The sequence below is a fragment of the Rhinopithecus bieti genome, unplaced genomic scaffold, assembly GCF_001698545.2.
Source record: "Rhinopithecus bieti isolate Rb0 unplaced genomic scaffold, ASM169854v2 scaffold_3615, whole genome shotgun sequence".
NCBI classification, from domain to species: domain Eukaryota; kingdom Metazoa; phylum Chordata; class Mammalia; order Primates; family Cercopithecidae; genus Rhinopithecus; species Rhinopithecus bieti.
In genome coordinates this window covers 1,354,946-1,374,127 of record NW_016804369.1, presented here as the reverse complement: position 1 = coordinate 1,374,127, position 19,182 = coordinate 1,354,946, and the positions used below count along the sequence as shown (strand labels likewise).

General features: G+C 44.3%; 1 protein-coding gene and 1 long non-coding RNA gene across 9 annotated transcripts in view; one reads left to right on the top strand and one right to left on the bottom strand.

The window, feature by feature from the left end:
• The window catches only part of TMEM132D (transmembrane protein 132D), an 865,119-nt gene that overhangs the window by 59,379 nt on the left and 786,558 nt on the right, over positions 1-19,182 (top strand). Inside the window, exons 1-2 of one of the 6 annotated variants that reach the window (XM_017867540.1) lie at positions 9,896-10,008; positions 10,577-10,674. The exons of 3 other annotated variants lie outside the window; for them this stretch is intronic. In XM_017867540.1, coding sequence (XP_017723029.1) covers positions 10,001-10,008; positions 10,577-10,674 — 106 coding nt within the window. In that variant the 5' untranslated portion in view covers positions 9,896-10,000. Of the gene's footprint in view, positions 1-771; positions 1,113-9,895; positions 10,044-10,576; positions 10,675-19,182 lie in introns of those variants that run through there. 2 more of the 6 variants (XM_017867543.1, XM_017867546.1) reach the window with 2 other exon arrangements.
• On the bottom strand, positions 295-9,745 carry LOC108526704 (uncharacterized). Of its 3 annotated transcripts, none has more exons than XR_001884585.1 (4): positions 9,429-9,745; positions 6,203-7,300; positions 2,952-3,129; positions 295-614 (listed from the first exon to the last, which is right to left on the bottom strand). It is a non-coding gene; the product is annotated as an uncharacterized LOC108526704 (long non-coding RNA). The 3 variants fall into 3 exon arrangements; XR_001884584.1 differs by having other exon boundaries at positions 296-614; positions 2,981-3,129; XR_001884586.1 differs by lacking the exon at positions 295-614 and adding an exon at positions 2,059-2,100 and having other exon boundaries at positions 2,981-3,129.

Here is a 19,182-nt window from a genome sequence, read left to right as displayed (position 1 = left end):
GAGACTTTAAAAAAGTAGAATTACGTATATACATGGGTGTGTGCATGTGTCAAATACAGTATTTCATATGTAATGTGTTAACTCTGTGTGTTTATACATCGCAGTGCCCAGATTTGATTATTTTTACATTTCATTGTGATAAAGTTGAATACAATTCATCTGTATCCTGCTAGAGACTCCCCCAGTTCCGCAACCAAACAGCACACTCAGCTAATGATTGTTCTTAAATTTAGTCATCATTGACAACAACAATTCTAGGTGATAATTATTAAGCATTTCATGCTTTCCTTATTAAGCTGTAATGCTCTATTTATTAAGCACTAAGCAACCCTTGCATTCGAGTGTTGTCGTATTTAATTGTTACAAGTCCCATGAGGCAGGAGCCCTTGTTCCGTGTTTGAGTATTAGGAACTGAGGCACTAATGGCTTCAGAAGCTCGCTGGCCTTGCTCAGGCCGCCAGGGCCAAGCTGGAACTCAGCCTGGAGCTGGCCTGTGAAGCGGGCGGCCTCACCAGGAGCCGCCTTGCTGGAGGAAGGCCTGAGGGCGGGCTGCAGCAGCCCCCGCGCTGGGCGTTTTCCTTTCCGTGTGTGCATTCTCCAAGGTCTGGATTACCCTGAGGAATAAAAAATAGATATAAAAATTTTTTTAAAATTATAGCAACTTAAAACTAAAACATTTTATTTTTTCATTATAATTCATTGTATGGATTGAAGTTAGAGAATGTTTGTATTTTGATGTCCGCGGAACTGTTCACTGAGAGCTTACAATGAAGGGCCGCAGGACGGGTGCTCAAATGAAGGAATTCAACCCTGGGTGCCAGGGACTTGGCACAGGCACTTTCGTGACTCCTCAGACAGCCTGGGAGGGGCGTCCTTGGGGCCGTAGTCGGGGAGGGGCCGGAAGCTCTGTGTAGGGGCCGGAAGCTCTGAGTAGGGGCCGGAAGCTCTGTGTAGGGGTCAGTGCCCAAGGTCACTGGAAAGCCCGGCAGGTGTGCTCCATGCCTCAGCCGACACCTTTCACCACACCAGGTGTGCTCTGCAGAGGAAGAAGAGCCTCCGGGAGCGGCGGTCTCTCACCCAGGGAGTGGACAAGGAAAATAGAGCTTTGATTTGTATGTAATTTACATTTTATCCTAAACACTTAAAAACTTGAGGTTATATTTTGTAATGTGCATGATATATTAGTACATTCATGGGTGTCATAATACACCTATTTAGGGGCTGTGTTAAAATAGTCTTTACTGATCAGGGGTGCATTTGAATTTGGCAATGAGGAGTGTAGATGCCAGTGGGTGACACACTGCATGAACCCTGTGGGAGTCAGACACTCACGGACGTTCTGTGTGGGAGCTGGGTTTGATCAGTGCTCACCTCACCTCCCAGTCGCCGCAGGCTTGGCTCTGCAGCGGGTGATGGCCTCAGACTTAACTGCACAGCACCCACGTGGTTCCTTTGGGTCCGGATCGCCTCTGTGGAAGCTCCTATTCTCTTTCCCTTCAGATCTTCCAAGTGACCTGCTATGGACTGCCTGGGTGTTTGTAGTGTTTTTAATAGTATGCTATGATAGCTCTCCTTATATTCATATATGTTTTTCAAAATATGCTCCGTCTTTTTTAAAGGCATATTCCTAGAAGGGGAATTCCTGGGGCCAAGACTACCTACCTACTTTAAGAGTTTGAAGTTTAAGGCCAGGTGCAGTGGCTCACTTCTATAATCCCAGCACTTTGGGAGGCTAAGGCAGGCAGATCACCTGAGGTCAGGAGTTCAAGACCAGCCTGGCCACCATGGTGAAACCCTGTCTCTACTAAAAATGCAGAAATTAGGGCCAGGTGCAGTGGCTCACGCCTGTAATCCCAGCACTTTGGGAGGCCGAGGTGGGTGGATCACAAGGTCAGGAGTTCAAGACCAACTTTGCCAACATAGTGAAACCTCGTTTTTACTAAAAACACAAAAAATTAGCCAGGTGTAGTGGCACGCACCTGTAATTCCGGCTACTCGGGAGACTGAGACAGGAGGATTGCTTGAAACCGGGAGTCGAAGGTTGCAGGGACTGAGATCACATCACTACACTCCAGCCCGGGTGACAGTGTGAGATTCCGTCTCAAAAAAAAAATTAGCTGGGCATGGTAGTGGGTGCCTGTAATCCCAGCTACTCGGGAAGCTGAGTCAGGAGAATCACTTGAACCCGGTGGTGGAGGTGGCAGTGAGCTGAGATTCCACCACTGCACTCCAGTCTGGGCAACAGAGGGAGACTTCATCTCAAAAAAACGAAGAAGAGTTTTAAGTTTAAAAGTTCCTATTCTAAACTGACCTCCAAAAAATGACAGTAGTTTATACTGCTAAATGGAATATAGCAGTGTGTGGAATATCAGTTACATTGTTCCCTTGCCAACAGTAAGTATTATAATTAAGGGGAAAAAAGAGTATCTCATTATTCTTTTAATTTGCTTGTCTTTGATTACTACTAGGTTAAATCGTTTTCTTGTTTGCCGCTGGCATTTTTTTCTTTGGAGAATCACTCTTTCCTATTCATATCCTATGAATACTATTTTTTAGTGTTAGGGTATTTCTCTTTTTGATTACTTTCTAAGAGCTCATTCTGTATTTAAAATAACACTTGATCATATATGGCACAAATATTTTTTACCCAGTTTAACCAACAGTTACAGAGCCACATCTGCATTAAGCCTGTCTTTTCTTACTCCTCTTTCCTTGGATTCAGTGGAAGGGCGATGGGCAATCTAAAATCTAAGTAACTAAGAAATCAGATCTAGGGAAAGGTGCAATGCCTGAACTGGCTATTCTGACAGACAAAGTTTTATAAATGTTTTGTCTCTCTCCTTCCAGATAAGAAACCGTTGCATTCTCTCAAATTCCATCTAGACCATAAATGCAGTCTTTCAGATTTTTAGGAAGAGACTTGGAAAGACGCTTTCTATTCTGGAGCATACCTTGGGCAGTCCTTTTTCCTTGATCGTACCTGGGTTGATGAGTGATTTAGAAAAGACAGTGTGGACATTCTGAGTTAATAGCAGCTTCCCCATGGCTTTCAATCCTGATTTATGGTCATCCTTTAAAAAGACCAGGAATCCAGTGTAGCAGTTTCTGTAATGGAGAGAGCAACTCCTCCTGAAAAGCACATTGAATGATCAAATTTTATTGGTGCATGAAAACATCAGAAGTGAATATGCTTGTTTGGTGGGGCAGCTATTTAGGCTTAGGTCTGGGTAGTTGCTTTATTTTTGTCTGAAGAGAGAAAGAAAAAAATAGATGTTTTGGATTACATTTTGTGGGTAATTATATATGACAGATGTATTAAATTAGCCATTCCAGGGTTTTTGGAAATCTGCCTCTAAACTATAAATTTTATTTGACTTTCTCATTTGCAGGTGGCACAAAACCATTTCATGTATATTTCATGGGCTCCGGAGAGGCAGGAAGTCCAGGAACTATTGCGATGTTTTAGTTCATTCATTCTGAGAGAGACATGGGCGGGTGGTTGGGAAGTAAATCATCTGCGTTTATGTTTTGGGTTAAAAATATTAACAGCAGATCAAAGACATTGAAAGCAAGCTTTTCATTTGGTGGGGGGAAAATCACTATTAGAAAGGTCTGAGCAACTTTGGAGTGGGAATAAATTACTTCTCCTTGGTTTTCATCTTTTAAAGCATAAATGCTTCTGTTTGGAGAAGTTGCCTCATTGAGGAAGAAAAAGGTGCTATTCTTTTTTGTGTATGTGCGTGTTTTTTGTTTGTATTTTGCCTGCAACAGTAGAAAATTTTAAAAAGCAATTGTTTGTAAACTTAGCAACTTAACAAAATTCATCTGGACATGTGAATTTTGTACTGAGGTCTTCAGTACAGTCCTCTCTGCCTTGTAAATAGCACCGTGGACCTGTGTTTAGTTTCGGTATTTCCAGCTCCCATGAAAAGGGAATATCCTTGAGAATAAATTATTTTAGGGAGATGTCAACAAAGAAAATTGTCACAAAATACTTTCCACAAACATGCATATTTCAAATAATGCAAGGAGTATCTATAAAAAAAATTACTAGACTTAGGTAGCACATATGTTACTGCCTAGATTACATAATTATTTCTGGAATACATTCCTTTAAGTGGCAGTGGTCTCACACAGTGCTGTGTATTGACAACAAACATGTGTCCTGGTTTCCATTTCCTAGAGAGTGTCTTTGAACCCAACTCCTTTCTCCTGTAGGCTGGGAATAGATTTCTTTTCTTTTTCATTTACATTTTCTTCTTTGCTTTGCAACATTTGGAATCAATTAGAGGGATAGATTTGTTAATGATTTCCTTAATTAGTCTGTTAATGGCTAGAACTACAATGTATTTTTTTAACAAGCTGTCCAAATCTTTAAGTTTGTAGAGATGTAAGTACTGTACAATAATCGTTGCCTCAGACTGCTGGATTTTAGTAACTGTGTGTGTAAATATCAACAGACGCCTAGAGAGTCATTTTACTGCAGTAATTCATCTCTTTTTATGATTTTGGGGACCCTTTTTATGATTTAATGATTCATGGGAGATGTTTATTTTATGCACATAGAAGGACGGTAGTGTCATTATGTTGTTATAGAAGCACTACTTTTACTTCATAAACAGCTAATGTATACATCTTTACATTTATGAAATGTAGCATATACTTGGGTAATATGACATTCTCTCAGTTAGTATTCGGAGGTACACACACACACACACTCTGCATTCCTAGAGACACAAGCAATCCACTTAATTATCAGAATCATTTAGTTAACAAACACCAATTCTGTTGATCATAGGAAACACTGCATAGATACTGAGATTCAGCTGATGGAGAACTCTCTCTCTCCTGTCTCAAGAGGATGCTGAGATCACAAGGTCTCAGCTCCAAATGTCTGCAGAGGTCAGGGAGCACATTAGACCAGAGGATTAAGCCAGATGTGAAATGGTAGTTGGAGCAGACGGGGCTTTTTAAAGGATTTTGCAAGATCTAACCATCCTTCCTTTGAGAGGCTCCATCACAGTCATATTAAACATGTGACATGCACTCACCCTCCATATGAAATATGACTAATAGGTAAATATATAGCCATTCAATGGCAGTTGATGCATTGACACAGCTACATGAGTTGGGATTGTTAGGATGTGCTGGGTACTGGGACATCCCAGGACTTCACAGAGTTGTATTTCTCATTTCAGTTATATGTTTAGTATAAGACAGTGAAGTCCTGCTGCTCAGAGAACAGGCTGATGGAAGCTTGAGCATCTGGGAGTTGTACCATCTGTCCCAGGAGGGCTCCACGCCTTCCCATAGTGGGGAAGAGAGCCCCTAGAGGGTCAGACTCAAGCTCTGAGGTGCTCCAGCAATGAAGGGGCTGGACCATTTCTGCTCAGAGTGTGTAGGAGCACAGCTGGTCCCAGGGACTCATCCCTGCAAGGCATTGGGAAAATATGGGAAGGCACGTGAGTATTAGGTGTGCCATAGATGTCCCTGCCCCATTTAATCAAACAACTATACTATACATTTAAAGGATTTAGCATTTTTCCAACCAACATAGTAATTTTTCATATCACAGTCTTTTTTGCCCATGATTTTTTAAAACCTCATGCACAGGCTGGGTGTGGTAGCTCAAGCCTGTAACCCAGCACTTTGGGAGGCAGAGGCAGGTGGACCGTTTGAAGTCAGGAGTTTGAGACTAGCCTGCACAACATGGTGAAACCTTGTCTTTACTCAAAAGAAAAAAATTAGCTGGGCATGGTGGTGCTTGCTTGTAATCCCAGCTACTTGAGGGGCTGAGGCAGAAGGATCGATTGCTTGAACCTGGAGGTTGAAGCTTCATTGAGCCAAGATCGTACCACTGCACTTCAGCCTGGGTGACAAAGTGAGATCCTATCTCAAAACACAAACAAAAACGAACCCCTCAAAACCCTAAAACCTCATGCACAGAAAATTGAGTTAACCTCAGTTTGAGGACAGACTCTCATTAACCCCAGCAAAGCCCTTTCCTTTCTGTATTTTCTGCCTTTCCTGCATCTCCTTGCACTAGGGCCATTTCTCATCTCCCATGGGTGCCGATCCTAATGCCTTTGCTATCAAGCCTTAAATATCCCTGCGTCTTTGTAAACGAAAGACAGACGTCATGTGCGCATGTGTCTTAGTGCATACGGGTAATGTTACCGTCTATCCTGTCTTCCTTTTTTACCTGCTTCATTCAGTAAGCAAGTGTTTCCTAAGATCTGGGCACGTTGCTGTTTGTTCATCTCCCTTCTCTTCAGTTCTCCATAGTATCCATCTTTATCAGTTCCTGTTCGGATACCAAAAAGCTCATAGCTTCCATCCATTGTGCCCCAAGTTCCTGATGAGTAAAACGGCCCAGCGTGCTGCCTGTGGGGAATAGAGCGTGTGCTTTCCACTTCAGATGGTGCGATTCAGATGATTTTAAGACAGTGCTGGCCTGAGCCCTCTGTGGACGGGGTTCCATCTGTGGGTCTGCACTGTGAGCCCTGCCGCCTGATGCCTTCATCACAGGAATTGTGCTCATCCTGACACAGACTCAGGTCCTGCTGCTCACTGCCGGGGGCCAGAACAGAAGCGAGGAGGGGCCAGAACAGAAGCGAGGAGTGGTGAAAGGAAAGCGGCTTTATTCAAGTGCTAGCAGCTGGGGCATGGTTAGGCTCAGGTCCTTGAAAGACCATTCGTCTTTCAGGGCTGAATGAGGAGGTTTAGGAAGAAAAACTGTATGGGAGATATGCAGGAGTGGTATGGGGCGCGGGGTATAGGTCCACGGGCCCTGTTCCAATGGCTATCTTGAGAAATTGCCTGTGCGGAGGTTTGGTTGCCATTCTCTTGATGCTGGCCCGATGGTGGTGGTGGACTCATTGTCCATAACTCCTTTTAAGCAGGAGGATTCTGCAGCTGGGTCTCGGGACTGGTTTGTGTCAAAACGAGCCTCTAGAATTTCTAAGCAAGTGCATACTTAGAGGAGCGAGCATAGCACATCGGAGTGCCTGGTGGAAAGGAGGGAAGTGAAGTCTGAAAGTGCATTTCCAGGCTACATTCTGAGATGAAGAAGGAAAGGAAAAAGGAAAAACTGTAAAATGTGTTTCAAGTCTGGGCCACTCGGTTATGATCCCTTGTGGAGTAGATGGGTCTCAGTCCTTGAGTAGTGACTCGAAGGGTCCTGGGGAGGAAGAACAGAGCTGACACCCCCTCAGTGATTCCCCAACCAGGCTGGGTGTCGAATCTTCTGGAGAGCACATTTGAAAGTGAGGAATCCTAGGTACTGCTCATATGTGACATGCTGGAATTTAAAAAAAAAATAGTTTTAGGCATGTAGGCATTAGGAAAAACAGCCAAGATCCGCAGACCTACTTATGCTATTTGCTTGAGAGGAATTTCTTGTAGACGACACCGACTTGTTAAATGCCTTGCCCATGGGCAGAGGAGTGGAAACTAGAGCTGAAATTGGGGTCGGTGCCTGTGGCAAAGGGCTGCGAATTTCACATGGGTAGAGCTTTATTCTTAGAAAAAGCACAAATTCACATTAAAAACAGGAATGAAATGACATAGAAATATTCTCAGTTTTTTGATTTTTTGAGATAGGTTCTTGCTCTATTGCCCAGGCTGGAGTACAGTGGCGTGGTCATAGCTCACTGCAGCCTCGAACACCTGGGCTCAAGCAATCCTCCCACCTCCTTCTCCCAAGTATTTGGGACTACAGGTGCACACCGCCACACCTGGCTTTTTTTGTTGTTTGTTTGTTTTCATTTTTTTGTAGGGATGGGGTTTCATCACATGGCCCAGGCTGGTCTCAAACTCCTAGGCTCAAGTGATCCACCCACCTCAGCCTCCCAAAGTGCTGGGATTACAGGCATGAACCGCCACACCCAGCCCAGAAATATTCTTTCATGGCGAAGGAAGGAATTCCAAGAGCAGAAAGGAAACAACGTTTGCCTTTGTGTGTGTCTGAGTGTGGCTTACTTGAGGTCTGTATTAAAAACAATTCAGTTGCACGGGTCATGCATAAATGCAACGACAATTTATCTGGAAAAATATGTACGGGGCCTACGAAAGCCAAGTAGAATTGTGTGTGGAGCACACACTAAGCCACAGGACAGCCTGGACTCAGGCACAAGCATCTTCAAGGTCAAAGTCTGGACATCGGCCAGAGGCATTTGTAATTTGCAAGAGACAACAGTGTGAAGAATCCCGTAGGTCAAGGGTGACTTTCTGAGAGTGACCAGCTAAGGTAGGAAATAGAGGCGGATCGCTAGAAAGAGTTAAATGAGTTTATTAGTTCTTAGCAAGGTGGAACTTGGATTGAAGGGGTTGAAACTAAATTCAAAACAAGCTCTCTGACAGGTAAAAGTGGGATTATTGGAGACAGTGCCTTTGAACGACTTCCCCAGGATTCAGAAAAGTGACAGCTCCATAAAGAAAGCCTTCCTCTCAGATCATGGCTGGGTTTGGGGCAACAGTGACAGGTGGAACGGAACAAATCCCTGCAGTGGCCCCTGGCCATCTCTGAGCCTGCGCACCTCAGCCCTTCACCTGCGGGGCAGAGGCCTGGGAGGAGGCAGAGGTGGCCATGCTGGCATGGACCTAGCGCTGCAGAAGCCACAAAAATACTCGGATATGCATCATCTTGTTTGACGCTCCCAGTGGCCCTATAGGGGAAGCTGGGAGGATGTCATCTCCCCATTTCATAAGCAAACAGGCTCCATGGCTGAGGGAAGGGTCTGCAAGCTTTTTTGTAAAGAGCTATGTAGTAAATATATATCCTATTTGATATGTTATATACCATGTTAGAGAATATATGTTTATGATATATCCCTTTACAAAAATATTATATATGTGTGTGTGTGTATATATACACACACACATATATATATATATAATTTGTAAAACACATGTGGTCTCTGTTACATCTCCTCCTCCTCTGCTTCCTCCTCATTCTTTCCCTCCCACTTTTTCCTCTCCTCCTGTTCTTTCCCTTATTCTATATCTCTTCCTCCTTTTCCTTCTTCCAACCCTTTAACAATGCTACAAAATGGCTGGGCGCAGAGGCTGACTCCTGTAATCCCAGCACTTTGGGAAGCTCACGTGGGCGGATCACGAGGTCAGCAGATTGAGACCAGCCTGGCCAACATGGCAAAACCTCGTCTTCACTAAAATACAAAAAAAGAAAGAAAAAAAAAAAAAGAGCCAGGCATGGTGGTGCTACTCAGGGGCTGAAGCAGGGGAATCTCTTGAACCCAGGAGGCGTAGGTTACTGTGAGCCGAGATTGTGCCACTGCACTCCAGCCTGGTGACAGAGCAAGACTCAGTCTTAAAAAAAAAAAAAAAAAAGAAAAAAATGCTACGAAGCATGCTTAGTTGGAGGTCCTGCACAAACAGCCTGGGGGTTGTTGGGAGGCTGGAGGGCTTACCGTAACTGAGTTTAATGGCTTGCTCCAGTTTTCTCTGGTCAGTAGAAGAGCTGAGAGCTGGTGAGGTCTGTCAGCTCTAAATCCAGCTGTTTTCTACTGAAACTAGATGCAGGTGGCTAATCATTGTTTTAACTGTGTATTCATTCCTTAGAATACAGAATAATAGAGAAAACCGCTAAGTCATGGTCTAAAGCATCCACACGTGTTGTCTCCTTTGGAATCCACCCTGTTTTATTTTTCACAGCCGAGCTGGCCGAGGCACCGGGTGCATAATCCCCATCTGGGGTCAGAAGCTGTCTGGCCTCAGAGCGCCTCTCAAACCCACACTCACTTGGCTTCAAAGACCACAGTCTTTCTGTGTCAAACATAATTGCACCTTGTGATGGAAGCAGACACACACAATCGCATTTGCATATTCAGTGGTGTGCGTGTGTTGGGGGGACAATGGCTGTCTGCCCTAAGGACTGCAGCCTTAGGGCTGTCAGTGCCCATGTCAGCGTCTGTTCTCTCTTCTCTGGATATCAGGGTCTGGAGTTCCCTTTGGGAAACCACCTTTCTCCAGCCCTTCAGTGATGTGCGGGTGAGTGGGCTGGGTCCCAGTTCCTGGCTCCAGAGGTGGGTACGTGACTTTGGGGGCAGGAATAACCAGGCCAGTGAGATTCCATTTCAGGACTCGTGGTGGAACTTCTAGAAACTAGAAGCCTGGAGAGAAAGACCTTGGAAAGAGAGAGTCTGCCTGTGGGTGGAGCCAGCTCCCCGCCTGAGCCTAGGAGGGAGGGAAGGGGAGGAGGAGAGCCAGACAGAGAGTCCTGGGGTGTCTCCAACACTTGACTTAGAAATTTGAGTAGCATGCAGTAGTAAAAATCACTTCTCAACTTAACACCCAACTAAGTTGACTTTTCTATCACCAATTATTGAAAGTCCTGAGTTAAACACTCAGGTTTGAGTTTTAAAATAATCGTTGTAATAATAATAACTAACTTTTAGAAAGTGCTTTCTACATAGAGAACAATGACGAGACAAGGCCCAGTCATTTCGGGAGGTTTATTTCCCAAAGTTAAGGATGAGTGCCCGTGACACAGCCCCAGGAGGTCCTGACAACTTGTGCCCAAGGTGGTCGGGGCCCAGCTTGGTTTTATACGTTTTAGGGAGACAGGCGACATCAATCAATTTATGGAAGAAGGATACTGGTTCCATTCAGAAAGGCGGGGACACTGGAAGCAGGGCGGGGGCTTCCAGGTCACAGGTAGGTGAGAGAGGAAAGCTTGTGTTCTTTTGAGTTTCTGGCAAGCCTTTCCAAAGGAGGCAATCCAAATATGCATCTGTCTCAATGAGCAGAGGGCTGACTTTGAATAGAATGAGAGGCAGGTTTGTCCTGGGCAGTTCTCAGCATGAATTTTCCTTTTAGCTTTTAGTGATTTTGGGGGCCCAAGATATTTTCCTTTCACAGCTCTTCTGGATGACATATTAGTGTGTATGTTGTCATCTCTCTCTCTCTCTCTCTTGCTCATGTGTCTGTATGTATTGATGGATATGTGTGTGTATCACATATATATGTATGCATGTGTATGTGTGTATGTATGTGTATGTGTGTGTATGTGTGTATGTGTGTGTATGTGTATATATATGTGTGTATGTATGTGTGAGTGTATATGTGTGTATGTGTGTGTATGTGTATGTGTGTGTATATGTGTGTATGTGTATGTATGTGTGTGTGTATGTGTGTGTATGTGTATGTGTATGTGTGTATGTATGTGTGTGTATGTGTGTGTATGTGTGTGTATGTATGTGTATGTGTGTGTATGTGTATGTGTGTATGTATGTGTATGTGTGTATGTATGTATGTGTGTATGTGTGTATGTATGTGTATGTGTGTATGTTTGCGTGTGTATGTATGTATGTGTATGTGTGTATGTATGTATATGGTTCTTCAATCCTTCCAGTGACTGAATGGAGTAGATATTGCCATCAGCCTTAATTTGCAGTTGGAGGATGGGGGTATGGGTGCAAATACCCTGTGTCTAAGGAAACGGCTCAGAGCCTGAGTTCTGTGCCACTCTGTATCTGAGAGGCTTAAAGCTGAGTGAGATCACACTCGAGATTCTTTTTCACAAGTAAGTAATGAAATATAGCCTGAAAGGAGACAAATAAACTTAAAACCTGAGGTTTTAGCTGGAGATTTGCTTCAGCTGGTTGCAGCAGTCTAAGATCTGACCTGGGTGAGCGTCATTCTCATTGATGGTAAAAGCTCTGGGCTTCTCAGAAAAGACACCCTTATTTTTTGCCCTCTTGACTTTGGGTGATTTCAGATGAAGTGTGGAGAATCACCTACCCTTCTTTCAGGCAACAAGGTTGATGCTTCAAAAGCTTCCCCCTCTCCTACACTCTGTAGTGAAGCTTTCCAGCCTCATTTCAGTTTGCACCTGAGACTTGGTCCTGGCATTTCCTGGCAGAAACAGGAATGAAAACCAAGGGGCTGAGGTGACTCAGCTGTTACCCAAGGTCTGGAGACTGTTCCAGGAGTGGCTCAGGACAGACATTGACCTCTGTAGACAGGGAGACCCTGAGTTTGGGTGAGCTGGTGTGCTTGGCGAGCTTTAGTGTCATTCCGTAGGGGAGCTTTGGGTGCCAACTTCTCCACCTTTCCAATCCCATAAAAGCACATTTGTCATGGCAAAAATTGTGCTGTACTCAGTAGTGGAATTGGATTTCACAAGCTTTATTGCCACCACCCCTAAATTCCGGGGAAGAGGAAGAGGAAGAGGAAGGAAGTGTCTCTTTCTGGGGTGATGCCAATCCCTGTGGTCATCATGTTTCAGAAGAACCACTGAACTCTGTGATAACCACGATTATTATAGCCATGATTCTGTTTTGGTTTTTTTTCATTTTCTGATTCTCATTGTGCTTTGATGCCACTGGTTTGTTACAGGAAGAACATATCAGCTAGGAATGTCACTGGCTGCAAATAACAGGAAATTCAATCAACAGAGCCTTAGCCATCTCTGGGCTTGTTTGTCTCACATAAAAAGAAGTCTACAAATCAGTAGCTGCCAGCATCCTTGGTTCAGAAGCACAGTGGCGTTGGAGATTCGCATTGGTTTCTTGCAATTAATTCCCTCAGCCACGTCCTCACAGCGACAGTATGGCTTCATACCCTTCCACCTCTGTCAAAGGCAAGGTGCAGAAGGCTCTGGGGTAGAGAATTTTGCTTGTTTCTCTCTTGAAATAATTTTTTCCTCTAGAGGATACCTTTCATCCTTCTCTTCTCCCTCCCTTTTTTCTCCCCTCCTTTCCTCCCACCCTCCCCCCTTCCCTTCCTTCTTTCCTTCCTTTCCTTTCTTTCCTTCCCTTCCTCCTCTTTCTTCCCTTTCTTCTCTTCCTCCTTACTTCTCATTAGCCCACAGGGAGGATAAAATGTATTGAGTAGCCAACCAACCATATCTCCCACAAAGAACATGAATTTAATTTGAGTGCTCATATTGTACCAACATAATAGTTAATGGTTGTGATATTGGGAGGGGAAGGAAGACTGCTGTGAATGCTAATAGATATTTGGGGTTTATCTGCATGGATAAATCAGAATTGTTAACATTATTTATACAGATAATAATTACATAATTTCTAAATTCACAAAAATAGTTTGGCTTAATGATTTCTAAATGTATGCAATATAACATTAGGTGGCTTTTATTAATTCTATTTATGTAATGGAGAAGCAAAGACTAATAATCCTGAATCTTAAATATGCCCAAAGAACAAGCTAAGGAAAATTCTCTGGCTCTGTGAGATGAATTCCTGAGCCTTTGCAAAGAGGGTGAGAGATCATTTCACAGAACCTTTGCCAATAATTTCTCTGTCCCAGGCCCCCTGCTTAGCCTTTATTTTGCTACTGTGGGTATCTTTGCATATGATTTGCATACAATCATTCTCATTGCAGTAAAAGAATAAGTTATTAATGTTCCTGCTGTAAACTGGGTGAGCATAAGCTTTCATTTGCAGAGTCTGTCTTTAGGGCACACTTCATTTTACTTAGAATAAATTATCATACATTTATCGTTAGTTAGCAAGTTATTAACATTAATATAAACAAATATGTGGCCCATTTCTTTAGGAAGATTATGGTTTTAATCACTTAGTGGCTGTAGCAGGCAGCTTATACATATTTTATTTTTTAATGGATGTGCTTTCTCAGTTTCCATACTCACATTAAAAACATAATTCCAAGCACTTTGCATCTGTTAGCTCGGAATGCACTTAACTGAGGTGAGGGGGCTAAAAATTAACTTCTCCAGTGACAAACAAGAACTTCCTCAGACACCTTTTTACACTTGAGGCTTGCTGGAATTGGTTTGTTAAGGATGTCTGGGTTTATGGCAAGGAATGTTTTGAAATTTAATTTAGTGAACTGTCATAGTGGGAAACACAGCAGGCTTGATACCTGCTCAGAACTTGGGTTCCAGCAACCGCTAATGAGGAAGGACAGAAATGACCGTGGACTCAGTCTAATCAGCCATAACACTAAAATATTTAAAAAGTTGCAAAATGCCCATTAGTATTGTGCAAATTCTAGTCCTTGCTTATATGAGGACCGTGGATGGGAGAAGAAAGCCCGTCTTGGTTCAGCTGCTTACAGTTTTTAGCCAGTGCTCCAGGGTTCTGCCTCAGGGTGTGAGCATGAATTTGGGGGCTTAGAAACTGGAGAGGACTCTTTGTTAATTGGGTGCCCTTGGCCAAGTTACTTAGTTCTTCAAGCCTCAGTGTCTTCATCTGCAAAATAGGAATAATCATAGCACTTACTGCATAAGACAGCCTTAAGCATTTAAGAAGGTCAAGCCTGGAGAGAGCTTAGCAGAAGACCAAATATAGAGACGTGCTTAATTATTAATTGCTATTATTAAGAGTGATTATTATGAGATGTTAAATTGCCTTCTGAACCACCAAATAAGGATCACTAAAATCAGTCCATAATTTAGTATTTTGCATATTTCATTATGGTGTAATTTTTAGAATAGTTATTAGCACAGACCCTTTTTATTTTTGCATTTCAGTTCAAGACGACTTATTTAGTCAGCTTCTGAGAAAAGACATCATCAAACAGCTTTTCACTCTATTTTTCTTTCACAACTAGGTCAAAGCAGGGTTTTGATTTTTTTCCTTTTTTCCTCTTTTTCTCCATCGTTGTTGCTGGTTGACCAGCGAGGCTTCTCCCGACACTTCGATTCACCCAGTCCTCCGATGGATCTCGCTGTCTCAGGCCTCTGGCCCTGCTAGTCCATTCTGTACCTTGTTACCAGGCTAAAATGTGTCCATACCTACAAAATCCAGTCCAATCCCTATCTGTTGGCTTTTGAAATTCTTTAGGCAAATAGCCTTCTGGTGTGGGGCATTGGAATCATTTTCCTGACCGGGTCGCTATCACAGTGGGAGGATTCCAGCACTTCATGAGTACAAAGTTAAGTTCAAAGGAGATCTTTTTCTTCTTGATAAAAGACTCTTGTGTCCCAGGAGCAAGACGGGCTGAACTCATTCTGTGCCTTTACCACTAGAGACATGAGGAGCTACAGGCGCGGTGAAAGGCTGACTGAAGGGAACTTGTCATGTGTACTGTGGGCTGTTTCTCCTTGTCTCTTTTCTGTCAGGAAATCAGCTGTGTCATTGCTGTATCAAACAAAACGTATGACACTTCTAGGCGGTTTAACCCAAAGAAGATTTATTCTCACCCATGCTATGTGCCCAGCTCTGGTCAGCAGGATGGGCCCCTCTTTTGAGGGTCACTCAAGGACTGAGGCCGATGAAGGCTGCCTTCTGGCCCCTGCTCCTGCGGTCACAGTGGAGACACGTGTGGCCCTTGAAGTTGTCACCTGAAAGTGACATGTGGCTCTTCTGCACAGTTCAGGGATGCAGCAAATCTCAGGATCACTGCTGACTTTATACTTTTTATTTTATTAACTTGGTTTTTTTAGAGACTGGGTCTTCAGCCATCCCACTACTGGGTATATACCCAAAGGATTATAAATCATGCTGCTATAAAGACACATGCACACGTATGTTTATTGCGGCACTATTCACAATAGCAAAGACTTGGAATCAACCCAAATGTCCATCAGTGACAGACTGGATTAAGAAAATGTGGCAAAGATTCTCCATGGAATATTATGGAGCTATAAAAAAGGACGAGTTTGCATCCTTGGTAGGGACATGGATGCAGCTGGAATACCATCAATTCTTAATGCAACTAATCACAAGAACAGAAAACCAAACCGGCACGTTCGACCTCACACTCATAGCGTGGGCCAACTGAACAATGACACTCACTGCCTGGACTCCGGGAAAGGGGAACATCACACATCGGGGCCCGTGTATCCGATGGGAGGGGGAGCAGGGGGGATTGCATTGGGGAGTTATACCTGATATAAATTGCAGGAATTGATGGGTGCTGACGAGTTGATGGTGCAGCAACACCAACATGCACGAGGTATACATATGTAACAAGCCTGCACGTTGCACGTTATGCACATGTACCCTAGAACTTAAAGTATAATAAAAAGAGAAAAAGAGACTGGGTCTTGCTCTGCTCCCCAGACTAGAGTGCAGTAGCGGAATCACAGCTCACCACAGCCTCTGCCTCCTGAGCTCACGATTCTCCTGTCTCAGCCTCATGAATAGCTGCAATTATAGGCATGCGCCACCATGCCAGCTAGTTTTTTAAAAATTTTTTGTAGAGATAAGGTCTTGCTGTGTTGGCCAGGCTGGTCTTGAACTCCTGGGCTCAAGTGATCCTCCTGCCTCATCCTCCCAAAGTGCTGGGATTGGAGGCATGAGCCACTGCACCTGGTTACACCCCTCACTTTGAAGTGTCAGCCTGGAAGGAATGTTTGTGTGTAGCCTGGATGGCAGCCACGGTGGCCATCCCGAGGGCACAGTCCACCCCATACCATGCAGCCCCTGCTGGGTAATTGTCTGAAAGTGGTGAATCCACCCACCCAGCAGCACACACAATGGCTCCAGATGCATGAAGTGGCAGAGAAGAGACACTGGGCTTGGGAGAGTGCAGGTGGAGGGCCTTGTGTCCCCAGGGTATGGCAGGGGAGTCTGGTGTCTCCGATGGGTCAAGAGGACATTATGGAAGGTGGGTGGAGCTTAAGCCTCTCGCCAGTAAACCTGTTAGCAGAGAAATTGATGAGTAAATAAGGGACAGCAGTGGTGGAGTGCACTGCCCAGTTGGTGGATGGGAGAGGAGCTTGAGCCTGAAACAGTCACCAACCCAGGAAGACACAACAGAAAATGGGCTGCGCGCAGTGGCTCATGCCTGTAATCCCAGCAGTTTGAGGGGCCAAGGCGGGCAGATCACCTGAGGTCAGGGGTTCGAGACCGCCCTGGCCAACATGGCGAAACCCCATCTCTTCTTAAAAAAAAAATACAAAAATTACCTGGGTGTGGTGGCCTGTACCTGTAATCCCAGCTGCTTGGGAGGCTGAGACAGGAGAATCGCTTGAACCTGGGAGGTGGAGGTTGCAGTGAATTGAGATCATGCCACTGTACTCCAGCCTGACAGAATGAGACTCCATCTCAGAAAAAAAACAGAACAAAACTGTCCTTGTGTGTTAAAGGAACAAAGTGAGCAAATCGGAAACAGTTATTAAAGATCAACAGAGAACAACCAGTTATCCAGGGGCCATCCCTTAAAGAAAAAGGCCTCTCTCGCCCGCTTTCTGCCTCAGCAGTAGAAGAAATACTTGCTGGATAGTGGGAGGGTGATGGAAGAGTAAGATCCTCTTACCCATCTGGGCCTTCAAATGGCTAATCTGTAAGAGTCAACTCAGGCGGTGGAACAGGTGCCACAGACTGGGCGGCTCAAACAACAGACATTTATTCTCACGGTCTGAAGGCTGCAAGTCCCAGATCAAGGTGTCTGTAGATTCAGTTTCTGGTGAGGGCTCTCTGCCTGTCTTGCAGATGGACACTTTCTTGCTGTGCCCTCTCATGGTGGAGAAAGGAAGCTCTGATGTTTCTTCCCCTTCTTATAAGGAAACTGGTCCCATCCCCTGTGGGCCCCCACTGTTGTGACCTCATCTAAGCCTCATCACCTCCTAAATGCTTCACCTCCTGAATCCATCACACTCAGGGCCAGGGCTTCAACATAGGAATTCCGGGGGTTGGGGAGGGCACAAGCATTTAGTCGGTAACATAATCTAACATTGGTTAGAAGCTGATAGCTTAAAATATGGATGAACAGGACTGAGTCTTCCTAGCCATAGTAAACATTTTTTAAAAATCAAAAAGTGCCTGAAAATTATGGAGTTTCCTGAAATATTGATGATGGAGCCTGCTACGTAGTAGAAAGAGTTTTGATGGAATAAAGTTGAGAGCCATTACTGGAAGAAGATTAAAACTGCTTCAGAACTTTACCGTATGAACTGAAATTTGGTAATCCAGCTGGTTTTGTGTCTGCTGTGGTGGGCTTCCTCGGTTTGAGTTCTTGCGCAGCTCTCAATAGCTATGTGATCCTGGACCAGTGCTCTGTGCCTCAGCTGTCTCACCTGGAAACTAGCCCACAGTAGAGTGTCCCTCACAGGGCTGTCATAGAATGGGATGACTTCACCGATGAGAAGCACTTTCTTACATCAATGCCTGGATCATGCTGAGGCCTCTATTCATGTTAGTTATTTCAATGGGAATGAGATTGAATCAGCCCTCAATTTAAAACAAATAATAAGATTTACTATATTATGTTTTAACAAATATCTGGGCACCCTGCTTCATACCTTACATTAAGCCCTATGAAATAGATATTGTTCCCATTTTCCAGATTAACAAACCGAGGTTTGGAGAAGTTAAATGTGACGTAGCTAGCAAGTGATGGAACTTCGAATTTGTTCTCAGTTCCACCTCTACCTGCTTCCTCTCCGCAATTCTTCCTACAGCTGAGTTCTGAACACACAGGCCTGCCTCTGTGTTCCCGACCAGTCTGCTTTTGCTTCCCTGGGGCTCTTGCACAGAGGGAGCATCATGGCTGAAAGGCCAATTTGCATAAAAGACTTTGCATCACAGGCCTGAGCCCACCCTCCTTACAAAGGCTGCTGGCAAGGCTGGCCCTTGGCTGGTCCATGGAAATGTGGGTTTTAGGAGGACTCTCAGCATTCCCTAACTGATGAAAGGGGCTCATCATGACTAAACTCTTTGCATAAACAATATGACTTATGCAGTACACGTGCTTTTCTTCTAGGAGTCTGGAATTTCAGCATATGCTGGGCAGAGATGTCCACATGACCAGCCCCCAAAAACAACTGTGTTAGGCCATTCTTGCATTGCTATGAATAAATACCTGAGACTGGGTAATTTATAAAGAAAAGAGGTTTATTTGGCTCACAGCTCTGCAGGTTGTGCAGGAAGCATGGTAGCTTCTGCTTCTGCGGAGGCCTCAGGAAGCTTCCAATCATGGTAGAAGGTGAAGGAGGAGTAGGCATGTCACGTGTTAGCAAGGCCAAGAAAGAAATGTGGGAGGTGCCACATACTTTGAAACAACCAGATCTCACAATGACTCACTCACTACCTCGAGGACAGTACCAAGTGGATGGTACTAAACCATTCATGAGAAATCTGCCCCATGATCCACGTCTCACCAGGCCCCATCCCCAACATTGGGGATGACAAGTGAACATGAGATCTGAGTGGGAACACAGAGCCAAACCATATCAGTGTGGATCTGTGTCCCCTGAAAATCACGTCTTGAATTGCAATAATCCCCGAATGT